This window comes from Symphodus melops (assembly GCF_947650265.1).
Source record: "Symphodus melops genome assembly, chromosome: 23".
In the NCBI taxonomy this organism is placed as follows: domain Eukaryota; kingdom Metazoa; phylum Chordata; class Actinopteri; order Labriformes; family Labridae; genus Symphodus; species Symphodus melops.
In genome coordinates this window covers 3746021-3757203 of record NC_136713.1, presented here as the reverse complement: position 1 = coordinate 3757203, position 11183 = coordinate 3746021, and the positions used below count along the sequence as shown (strand labels likewise).

At 43.6% G+C, this 11183-nt stretch overlaps 2 protein-coding genes across 7 annotated transcripts; one reads left to right on the top strand and one right to left on the bottom strand.

Moving 5' to 3' along the window:
• Window positions 1–305: 305 nt before the first annotated feature.
• On the top strand, window positions 306–11169 carry LOC306819028 (eIF5-mimic protein 2-A-like). Of its 5 annotated transcripts, XM_079336796.1 has the most exons (14): window positions 306–437; window positions 1557–1630; window positions 1736–1912; window positions 2028–2122; window positions 2237–2302; window positions 2631–2766; window positions 2994–3103; window positions 3193–3363; window positions 3494–3640; window positions 4143–4281; window positions 4523–4645; window positions 6021–6130; window positions 10282–10348; window positions 11120–11169. In XM_079336796.1, exons 2-13 carry the CDS (start codon window positions 1567–1569, stop codon window positions 10333–10335), a joined length of 1392 nt encoding a protein of 463 aa, XP_079192922.1. In that variant the 5' UTR covers window positions 306–437; window positions 1557–1566; the 3' UTR covers window positions 10336–10348; window positions 11120–11169. The 5 variants fall into 5 exon arrangements, with proteins under 5 accessions (XP_079192922.1, XP_079192923.1, XP_079192921.1 ...); XM_079336797.1 differs by lacking the exon at window positions 306–437 and having other exon boundaries at window positions 1505–1630; window positions 6021–6127; window positions 11120–11167; XM_079336795.1 differs by lacking the exon at window positions 306–437 and having other exon boundaries at window positions 1505–1630; window positions 11120–11167.
• Window positions 7074–9657, bottom strand: LOC306819030 (basic helix-loop-helix transcription factor scleraxis). Of its 2 annotated transcripts, none has more exons than XM_079336801.1 (2): window positions 8910–9655; window positions 7074–7902 (listed from the first exon to the last, which is right to left on the bottom strand). In XM_079336801.1, exons 1-2 carry the CDS (start codon window positions 9591–9593, stop codon window positions 7867–7869), a joined length of 720 nt encoding a protein of 239 aa, XP_079192927.1. In that variant the 5' UTR covers window positions 9594–9655; the 3' UTR covers window positions 7074–7866. The 2 variants fall into 2 exon arrangements, 1 of the variants encoding a protein (XP_079192927.1); XR_013778468.1 differs by lacking the exon at window positions 7074–7902 and adding an exon at window positions 7928–8687 and having other exon boundaries at window positions 8723–9657.
• Window positions 11170–11183: the final 14 nt, after the last annotated feature.

The following is an 11183-nucleotide window of genomic DNA, read 5'->3' as shown; positions in this document are numbered from 1 at the left end:
ATACATACATATTTTATTGATCCAGAGGGAAATTCAAGATTTATAGATTTGATCATTTTCAAGCACCCCCACATGGCTGTTTTGGACGCCCCTGGGTTTGCCAGATATGAGAGCAGTTATCAGGTGAACAGGTGTTGCAGCGATGGAAGCGGGCAGTGGAACTGCTTCAGATAGAAGTGATTGTACCCGAGCTAAAAAGCCTCTGCATGTTTCTAATAAGCTCCAGCAGCAGAAAGCTGCTCAAACTAGGATCAATATTGTGATTTATTGTTTTTCTGTTTTGTGGAACGGAAATCCCCCCTTTGAATCGCGCATGCGCAGTGGGCGGAGCCTGCGGAAGCCCTCACGCGCAGCTCTTTTTGTTTGGGCCACTGAGAGGATCGTCACTCGCTCTGATTCCCCTGGTTCACTACCGTTTTTTATCTGCAATAATTTCGGTGAGTAGTCGTGTTTCCTTCATCTGTGTGCTCTCTTACAACCCCAGCCGTATCGGAAATACGTTTAAAAGTTGTGTTAAACAGTTTAAATTCATGTTTTAAACAATTAATCGTTAGAGGACGATTTTTTTCTGTATCTGCTTAAACTAGCTTAGCTTAGCTTTAAGCGCTCTATTGCTCAAATACCTCAAAGCTGTGTCCTTATTATGTTGCTTTTCTTAATGACACTTCGACAGGAGGTTCAGTTGAATTAAAAGTCAACGCCTCATGTTTGTATTTAACGTGTTCTCAGTGGTTTTAGTTTGTAATTGTACTGATATTGGTTAGCAGTTAGCAGGCCCGGCTAGCGGATACTAGCTCGACGCATGGTGAGGCCTGAAGTTAGCAAAGTGCTAACACACAATTAGCCAGCTGAGGTTTGGAAAACTGGCGTGTTTTTAAGCCCATACTTTTACTATATTGCTGAAATGTATTCTTAATAACATCCACGTTAAATACACATCCACTATGAAGCACTGACTGTTGTTTTTCTTCTGATATTCTGGGTCAAGTTAAACTCAACTGTTCTACCTTTGTTTGATTTTCATCCCTTCGGTTTCACATTAAAATGCCTGTTTTTTGGGGGGGGGGGGTTTCTAAAACAAATTATAGCTTTAAATTTAGTCACTCATTATTTAAAACACGACGCGTGTTTAATGTCATGAACTGACTTTTTATCTTTGGTTTGGGTTTTCGGTTACATCCTCACACTGAAAGTTATTTTACAAGGATTGTTTGAGGGTTTAATATGTAATTTCTTAATTTCCTAACAATCCTCAAAGTAAGAGGCGCCTAGTTTTTCAGTTTCTGTGTCATAACTCTGAAAGTGTACATCCAAAGAAAGCGAGGGAGAGACATGGACGTATAAATGTATTCTGCAGTAGATGCATGTGATGTGTATTCGTAGAAGAGAAGCCAAATAAATGCCGGAAGTTTAAGTTGAACAGGTAGAGAATATACACTTTGAATCTGGCACATTAAAAACATAATGTTCACACTGTGTACTCCTAACTCAGAGGTCAACGTGCCGACTGTTTGGCTTCACTGAACATTAACTCTGTGTTTTCAACCTTTTTTCAGGGTGTCTTTTATGAATAATCAAAAGCAGCAAAAGCCAACGCTTACCGGCCAGCGTTTCAAAACGAGGAAAAGAGGTTTGTATTTGACTTTGACTAATATTTATATTTATTGACTTTGACTAATATTTATTTTTTTAAAACACACTGCACTCTTTTAATTCCTGTTTTCTTCTCCTGCAGATGAAAAGGAGAGATTTGAACCTTCTCAGTTTCAAGAAAGTATCGTACAAGGCTTGAATCAAACTGGCTCTGATTTGGAAGCGGTCGCGAAGTTCCTTGATGCCTCTGGCTCCAAGCTTGACTACCGCCGATATGCAGAGACACTCTTTGACATCCTGGTGGCCGGTGGGATGCTGGGTGGGTATTTCTCAAGAAATGTAGTGTTAAACCATGAGGTGGAAAACAATACTTGATATGAAAAGGATAGGGTGTTAACTCCTGTTCTGACTATTTGCTGTTTAATCTGGTGCAGCCCCAGGCGGGACTTTATCTGAGGACATGACCCGCACTGAGTTCTGCCTCTTTACGGCACAAGAAGACCTGGAGACCATGCAAGCATATGCTCAGGTACAAATTATGGCCTGCTGTTTCTTTACAGCCACTGAATAATTTGCCATAATATAAACTAGTATTTCATTTTGAGATTGTTGAGAGAACTTATTGGTTTTCTCACTGTCGTAGGTTTTTAACAAGCTGATCAGGCGTTACAAGTACCTGGAGAAGGGTTTCGAAGAGGAGATCAAGAAGGTGAGTGAATTAAGTTACTGAACTTGTTTTGATGGCGTCAGCCTCATTATTTCTTTTAGCTGAGCTGAAAACTTGTCGTGCTGGTTTGACCAGTTCAGCAGCAGCTGCCGTTTTGTTTTTCTCGAAGTGAAACACAAACTGAAATCGATTTTTGAGGGAATTCATACATTTAAAGAGTTCAGAAAGTCATGTCTTCCACTGAGGTGAAAGTAGACCATTCCTTAATTTGTTTGAGGAGAGGTTGTTTTTTTTCTCGTGGACAGATGAAAACAAGTTTGCAGTTATGTGCTCACCAGTGTAACATCACTGCCCTTTTGTCTCTCTGTAGTTGCTGCTGTTTTTAAAAGGATTCACCGAGTCTGAGCGCAACAAGCTGGCCATGCTGACCGGCATCCTGCTCGGCAACGGCAACATATCAGCCTCCATCCTGAGCAGCCTCTTCAACGAGAACCTCGTCAAAGAAGGTGAGCAGGAACTCGACAGGGTGGATTCTAGCTGTACAATCAAAGTCTTTCTAAGTAATTGGTAAATATTTGAAGTATTGACGTGTAATTATGAACCCAGAGGTTGGGTTGCAATTATTCGTCTGTGAATGTGCAGAGATGTCAGCTCAGTTACGGCTCTGCAGTCTGAAAAGGGCACAGTGATTTTTATTCCATTATTTAACATCAACCTGTTTTTGTTTTTTCAGGAGTGTCTGCAACCTTTGCGGTTAAGCTGTTCTCAACTTGGATCGCTGAGAAGGACATCAACTCAGTCGCTGGCAGTCTTCGCAAAGTCGGCATGGACAACAGGCTGATGGTAAACGACTTTCTGAAATAGCTGGATAAACACACATTTTACATTTCTCTTCATCAGATATGTGATGTCTGACTGTCTCTGCCCTATAGGAGCTCTTTCCTGCCAACAAACGGAGCTGCGAGTATTTTTCTAAGTACTTTACAGACGCCGGGCTGAAGGAGCTGTCCGACTTTGCCCGCAACCAGCAATCCATTGGTGCTCGCAAGGAGCTGCAGAAGGAGCTCCAGGAACAGATGGCCCGCGGTGACCCTCAGAAGGAGGTGAGGCTGAAACGACACGTATAGGATCGCTTTAGATGAGCAAATTCAATCCACACAGGCCTTTTTTATTAGACCTGCCTCTGTGATTGCAGGTGTAGGTTTTCAGCTGCTTTTCTTTTTGTTTTTTTAGATTATCATCTTCACCAAAGAGGAGATGAAAAAGTCCAACCTCACGGAGCAGGCCATGATCAGCATCATCTGGACCAGTGTGATGAGCTGCGTGGAGTGGAACAAGAAGGAGGAGCTGGTGACAGAACAAGCCATCAAACACTTGAAGGTGAGCGTTGAGCTGCTACAAGTTTCAACATCTTAAAAACAAAAAGGACTCTGGGTTCTGTGATGGGTGACTGCAGGTCCTGACAGGTTTCAAAATTGTTAGAGCATGATATAATCGGAGCAGGATTGCTGTTTACGATATACAACTTATTGCAAAACAAAGATGGCCTCATGTTGTGTAAGAGTTTAGACTAAGAGATTGCTTCATGAGATGATGAAAAAAAGGGAATCTTTGAAATCAATAAATACTCAACAAAAGGTGACTTTTATTTAATTGCATTTCATACAAGTGGAACGAACACCGTAATATAATGCGTCATAAAATCTTGGTTTTATGTTTTAATGTGGAGCGTCCAAAGTCTTACAAGTCTGTGTAACCCCACTCTGCAGCGTGGTTACATGTGCGGTCTTCACGCTGCTAAACTCTTACTGTGATGATGCAAGTTGTGAGAGACCCCTTTTCAACGGGTCACAAACTTAGCTTCCTGTTTTTGTTTCTGCAGCAATACAGCCTCCTGCTGAAAGCCTTCACCTCCCAGGGTCTCTCCGAGCTCAGCCTGATGCTGAAGATCCAGGAGTACTGCTACGACAACATCCACTTCATGAAGGCCTTTCCTAAGATCGTGGTGCTGCTCTACAAAGGTCGGTGCAACTTATCTAACGAACATTGAACTGTTATCATCTCACTCTCGTTTCATTGAAAACAAGAATAGTTGGAAGAACTCTTATTTTTGCACAGAAGCTTTTAGAGATGAAGTGTTTATTTCAAGGAGAACAAAGAGTCAGAAGCAGAACTTTACACCAAGCTTCAGTGAATGTTTTTCACAGTCTTGAAAATAATGTTTGCCGAGCTCTCACACTGTCCTGCTCTCTGGTCAAACAGCGGATGTATTAAGCGAAGAGGCCATACTGAAGTGGTACAACGAGGCCCACCTCGCCAAGGGGAAGAGCTTCTTCCTTGAGCAGATGAAGAAATTCGTCGAGTGGCTGAAAAACGCGGAAGAAGGTAAAATAAAACTCACCCCACAACACCTGCGTATCTGTTCGCCGTTCTCCCCGAGGCGCTGAATGATTGCAGATATTTTGACATGTCAAAGCAGGAACGTCTGCGATCGCTCCCTCGCTGTGAGTACTGACGAGGAAGTGTAAACATGATGGTGAAATGTAGCTTCACCTGTGCGTTTGATTACGCCGTCCGTGATCCAAGCAGCTTCTTTGGCGGCGGGCTGGGGGCGTTTGTAGGCGCCGACGCCCCCGTTATCTGCTTTCGTTCTCTGCTGAATCCTTTAATCATGACCTGATCTTAAATTTCTATTGCTTTGTTCTTCTCTCCTGCAGAGTCTGAATCTGAAGAGGAGGAGACGGACTAAACGCCTCCAATGCCAGACGAGCTTTTTTCTTTTTTCCTTTTTTTTTTGAATATTTTTTTTTTTTTTACAAGTAGCAGCAGGAGCAGTAAAACATCTTTCCCCCTCCTTTCTATTCTACCTCCTGTTACTTATTCTTCACCCCTAAACACACATTGTTCCTCCTCTCAAACAGATCTAAGTGTTATTTTGAACTCCAGACAAAGGGCTCGGTCCTGATTCGTCACCTGTTAGGGTCGAAATCCCCCCCTCTTATTATTTTTTTTTGTCGTAATTTGGAGACGAAACATTCCATGTGGTCCCGACAGCTGCTTCAACGAATCTGAACCCAGATTTGTTTAAAAGTCTCGTCGTTGTCTTGCGACTTAAAAGCCGATGGAAAAAAAGTTGTCTTTGCCAACGTTTTTTTTTTTTTAATTTATTTTTTTATCCCTTTTTTTATGATTTTCGCCTCGCTCATGTTTCGGCTCCTATTGGGTCTCAAACTTCGCCTTCTCTCTTGACTTTTCGGGTAAACTTGTACGTGTCGAGGTGGCTCTGCTCACTCTGTCAGAAGACACGCCCCCACTCCCCTGTGAGATGCCTCGCCAGCTAACGGATTATTATTGGTTTCTACTTTCTTTAATCTGATATAAAACGATTGACTTTTTTAAGAAATAAAGATTATTGAAATGTTAACAACTTTGTTCTCGTTTTATTCAACCATGTTTGTTGTGTTGCAGCTGAACCAAAATAAGTCTGTTTCAAACACTCCAAGGGAATAAAGCTGTTTAGAGTCTGAAGATGTATTTGCTCCCATTTTTAGAGTTGACATCGGTCCGGTCTCCAGACCACAACCCCACCATTTTCTGCCAGATGTAAAAACTGGAATACAACTGAACACTTGTTTGAAACAAGAACTTAATGAGGTTTAATTTGGAGCAGCTTCAACACAAAGATAAATGATCTCAAAGTAATTCCGTTTGACTTCAGGTGATTGAATAGAAGTTACATCCCTTCATTTATCCTTCTCAGGACCTGATCTCCTGTCAAGATCAAGAATTAGCCCCCCCTCCCCCTCGTCACCTTTGAGGACCGTCAGACTTCTTAAACACCTCGAGGAGATAAAGCTGCGTCAGAAGAAGGTTAGTGAGAAAATCAGTGCTGAGCTTCAGGGGGGAATGAACAGAGAAGACCGTTTGTTTTAATTTTTATTGTACAAAAATACATTTTTCTTCTCAGTTTTTTGTGATGTGCAAAGGACACAGTTGTCAGATATTCAAGTTTAAACAGTTGTGTTGCACTTAAGATTTTAGAGGTAGGCCTTCGTATTCAGAGCAGGTTTGAGGTAGTGTGCAACATCTTCCAGTGAGTTTTCATCTTGACGTGCTGCATCCATAAATCAGTCAAACGGTCTGCGTGAATAACGGTTAGATATTCTCCTTTTTATGCCGGGAATCTCTCTCTCTCTCTCTCTCGTGCTCTCAAGAGTTTAAATCTTTCTAAAGTGATAGAGACAGAGATTGTGCAACATTGCAAATGTAAACATTTCACCACACTGTTCATGTTTCTCGTCATATTTCATCAGGCAGGAATCTAATTATCAGGAAACTGCTTTAGGATGAAAACAAATCAATTTGAAGAAGCACGCTGTGGAAGTTTCTGCTTCAGTCTAATCAGCCAATTTGTCAATTTTATGTTCCTGTTTTCCACAAGTACATTAAAGTCTTGTTCACACCTGCACAACTCCTGAAGTTTTCAGGACGAGCTGCATGTGTGAATGCAAACGGCTTCAGGGACGATTTGTCTAAAATCAGGCCCAGACATCGTGCATCTTCTCTGCACCATGAACCAAACTGAATGAAATCCTTCCTCTCATTCCAGGTTGGTTTTCAGGGTGTTAAAAAGTGTTCACAGCTCTGCACGTCTGTGTGAAGAAAAGTAAAGTAGAGACTCGATGATGCACCATCTGAACGTAAAGCTACATAACGTTTTCCCCTGAGTTCGACTGAAATTACTCGATTAAGTAAACCAAATAGAGCAAAAAAAAAAAACATCCTCAAAGGTTAAATCCTGCGATTAGTTCTGATACTTTGAGATTTAAATGTCAACTGTGCCAGAAACAAAAGTACAAATGTTCTCTCTGTGTTAGGGAGTGAAGGGAGTTTACCTGCACTTGTATTTTAGTCTGGTTAACTCGACCAGACAAAAAGGGAACAGAGCGGCGTTGTAATTATCGCTCACTAGGCTGCATAATTCTTTGAGTCAAACGGTTGTTGCGTACGAATCACTGCAAACGTTACAGAAACTGATTTTTTTTTTGTCTTTGTAGTCGTGCACGTTGTGACAAAGAAGTTCATGATACGAGCGTCAGTTTCCGTCTGTGTTGCAGTGTCCTCGGTTCACCACCGGGGGCGGTAGAGAAGTTGACAAACCTTTAATGTGCCCCGGCATGATGGTGATATCTCTGACGGCACTTGAAGGCAGCGTTAGTGTCACTAAAACTGACAGCGACCGCTGCAGGAGCAGCTCTTCAGTTTCCTTCATGGGACTGAAGGCGGCAAAGCTTTTTTTTAGGCGTTGGACATGAGGTCGTGTGTGTGTGTGTGTGTGTTGGGGGGGGGGGGGGGGGGGGTAGTTTATACTATTCGTGGGACTGAAATAGCCCCCCGTCAGGTGCAACTTTACACATGGGCTCAGGTTACAGCTCAACCAAAACACAGAGGTTCAGAGGCACACGGACGTGAACAGAAAGTGCTTCTCAGTGTTTCAATGTGCCTCTCTAATCCAAAAATAAATAATTTATGTTTATGTACAAAGTCCTTCAGGTGTAAACAACACGGAGGCGGAGTCCTCGTCTCTCCGCAGCAGCAGCCTCACCTCACACCGCCGCCGAGTGCTTCCCTCCATCTCTGAGCTGTGGACGCAGAGAAATGTTCAGTTTTACCACAAAAACATGGTTCAGTGAAAGCACCACGACACACATCCTAATAACAAACAACTTGATGAGCTCATTGAAGCCTTTTTCCTATCTTTATTTTATTTATCTGTTGTCTGAAATGATTGATGCTTTGACTTTTTTAAACCTCGTCTTTAAATGTTTCAGGATTGACTGATAACACAAATAAAGTCCAAGTGTTCAGTCACTTAAAAACAACACATCTCATGAATGCTGTCGAAGTATCCCTGATCTACATCTTCAGTTTACATTAATAGGATTTCTTCTATTTGACAGCAGACAAGTTAAGCTGCTGTAAAATAGTAAATACAGCGCTGCTTTGTGAAATGTGACATAATATTCCTGATCTTGTGACAGTTTCTGTTCTATGAATAACCTCAGAGGCCAAACACCATCAACAACTGTAAACACGTCTGATCTGCTTCTACACAGGTGTGTAGGATTTAAACCACCCTTAACCCCTTAAGTTTAGTCACAAGCATCCTCTCAGGATTTGTCTTTACTAATTATTGTCTCAATTTTCCCCCCTCTTTGTTTTTCTGTTCTAATAAATGTTTTTCGTTCCTCTGGCCTTTCAGTTTGTCAGATTTGACTTAAAACTGTTTTGTCTTTTTACGAGTGTAGATCTGTTTAGAGGCGTGTGTCTGTCAGACTTATTTTAAACCTTTGAACCTCCACTGCCTGTTTCTCTTTGCTGTTGTCAATCACTGAACCAACAGGTGCAGCTCTGGTCAAACACAAATCTCCTCAAACTCTGTGAAGTCTTCAAACTCTGCACTTGAACTTGTAATTCCAAAATAAAGGAGAAGCGTCCTGCACAGCTGGAATGATAGGTTCTATACTTTTAATACCATTGGACCATTGGAGCCCTTTGAGTGAAAAGGAGTTTTACTGCACTTATAGTAGGATAGTAAGGAGCGCTGAGTTGTCTTTGCATGCCGCATCAGGTGTAAGATCCGTCTCACCAGTTTCCTCTGGTTGCTGAGGCAGAAAGTGCAGATGGGTCTGAGGGAGGCTGCGCTGAGCGCGGCGGTGCCGTGCAGGATGCCCTGATAGCGGAGGCAGGGCTGTCCGTCCAGGCAGTCCTCCCCCAGCAGCAGCACGTTGGCCAGGTGGGAGATGTAGCTGGAAGCCAGGCGGAGGGTCTCTATCTTAGACAGCTTCCTGTCCGCGGGCTCGGTGGGGATGAGCGTGCGGAGTGCCGTGAAGGCCGAGTTCACGCTGTGCGTCCGGTCCCGCTCCCGCGCGTTTGCCGCCTGCCTCTGATGGCTCACTCCGGGGAGATGCACGTCTCCAGCGCCGCTCCTGCGCCTCCGCCTTCTCCTCCGTCTCGTTACTCCGGCACGGGAATCTCCTCCGATCACCTCCCCCGGTTCTGCACGCGGGCTGCAGCCTCCGGTGGACTTTCCGTCGGAGCTGTCGCTGTCCATGTCGTCCAGGTCTGAGGTGAATCCGTCGGGCTGCGCCGCTCTGTCGGACTTCATCCTGGCTCTGTTCGGCTCGGACTGGAGTTGCAGGGACCGTGCGGGCGCGCGGCGGCTGCACATCACTTTATCCTGAGGGTGAAAATAGCAGCGGGGGGCCGAGCAGCTGCCGCCGATCCGGTGACCGAGGGGGTTTGTGCCGGCCGGCCCCCGGCGGATCCGCATACCATTTCTAATGAATGACGGCTGCTTTCTGGGTCGGCAGCACGCCGCGGAGAAGAGAGGACAGGTGGAGCCTGCGGGGGGGCGGGGGGCACCTGTTGTGGTTCTGCAGGTTTAAATTAGGCCTCCGCTGATCTGAGGCTTCAAGGTCATCACAGACAACTTCAGGTCCAACATGCAGATGTTTGAACTGTTTAAAATTGTGAATGAATAATTTCCATTTGTTTTAATGATTAAATGCAAATGTTTGAGAATAAATGAAAATCACTTCAGAAGTGTTTTATTTCTGGACTGATTATTATCATGTTCCTTAATTCAAAACATGCAAAGAAAATAAATAATTTTATTTCAACAAACTTTCAATATTTCAGCTCAAACGATTGTTTTATGTGCAGGGGTCAGGGAAGGTTTTCTTTCATTTGAAAAGACGCTGCACATTAATTCAAATTCAATAAATGTGGCTGCAGCAGAGCTAAGATGATCAAACAATTCAGGTACAGAAATTAAAAAGAGACAAACATCATCATTGGGTTAAAGAAGATCAGAAGTGGAACAGATTTTAAGATCCTGAAAGCAGGATCTTAAAATCTGGATTTCAGAACAAATGAACCCCCCCCCCCCCCCCCAACACACACGTGTGTGGATGTTGTGGGTTACTTATAACTTGTGTGTGTTTGTTTCCCGTGTGCAGGAAAGATGGAGGATAACCTTGTTGCTTTGGCCGGCCGCTCGGATCTTCCACTGAGTGAACAGTCCAGGTGTACCCGCCCGTCCCGTCTCTGTGTGTGCCCATCAACACACACACGCACGCTCTACTCCTCCTCCACCTTGCCCAGTGCCATCTTTGGGGAGGGATATAAATATCTTGTGCTTGTTTGTCTTGCATGAAAACTTGGACTTAGACTTAAAGGCCGGATTTCAGATTTAATTCAAATAAAATTCAGAACTTTAAATGAATTAAAATTAGCTAATCATGAAGAGATGTATACTTGTTGAGCTTTTAATTTCATCAACACGTCCTCTATTGCCATTTCCATCGTTGCCACAAGAGGGCGGTAAACCCTAAGTGATCATTTTTAGAGCTTTAGAGACATTTTCAGCCTCTAGCAACTAATCTGCAAGACTGCTCATTCAGACGTTACCTGCTTGCAAACAGTTAAGAGAGGTTTAAGTGATGCCTCTAACTGAATGTAGAGCTATCCTGCCCTGCAAAAAGATTTGTAGAGAAACTGGAACAAGTGTCAACAAAGGGCCGTAAAGTGAAACAGCTCGGTCTTCTTCGGCCCGTGCAGATGCAGAAGTCAGCGAGAGGCTGGAATTCTAATTGGTGCAGAGCTAATGCGGCCTCATTAATCTTTTAATCCCTGTTTCCTTGCACTAAGGACCCCCGTGGCCCCGACCTGCCGGCCATGAACTTGTCTGGCCCCTGAAGCGAAGTCAAACATCAACAACTCAAAAAGCATGACCGAAACAGAAATACAAACTCAGTTCAACCTCCTGATTATCTTTTATTGAATCTTTGCTTCCAGGAGATGAGAGACGTCCTCTGGGGATCATGTTGGAGGAGCTGTTAGCAAAGGATTATGGGTACTG

What these genes read in the sequence shown, in the direction of transcription:
- LOC306819028 (XM_079336796.1), top strand. Translation starts at nt 1,567, where the DNA reads ATGAATAATCAAAAGCAGCAAAAGCCAACGCTTACCGGCCAGCGTTTC. An exon ending in GGTGGCCGGTGGGATGCTGG is followed by an intron (nt 1,913 to 2,027) that starts GTGGGTATTTCT and finishes AATCTGGTGCAG; the next exon opens with CCCCAGGCGGGACTTTATCT. An exon ending in GCGGTGACCCTCAGAAGGAG is followed by an intron (nt 3,364 to 3,493) that starts GTGAGGCTGAAA and finishes TTGTTTTTTTAG; the next exon opens with ATTATCATCTTCACCAAAGA.
- LOC306819030 (XM_079336801.1), bottom strand. Translation starts at nt 9,593, where the DNA reads ATGCGGATCCGCCGGGGGCCGGCCGGCACAAACCCCCTCGGTCACCGG. An exon ending in TCAGCAACCAGAGGAAACTG is followed by an intron (nt 7,903 to 8,909) that starts GTGAGACGGATC and finishes CTGCGTCCACAG; the next exon opens with CTCAGAGATGGAGGGAAGCA.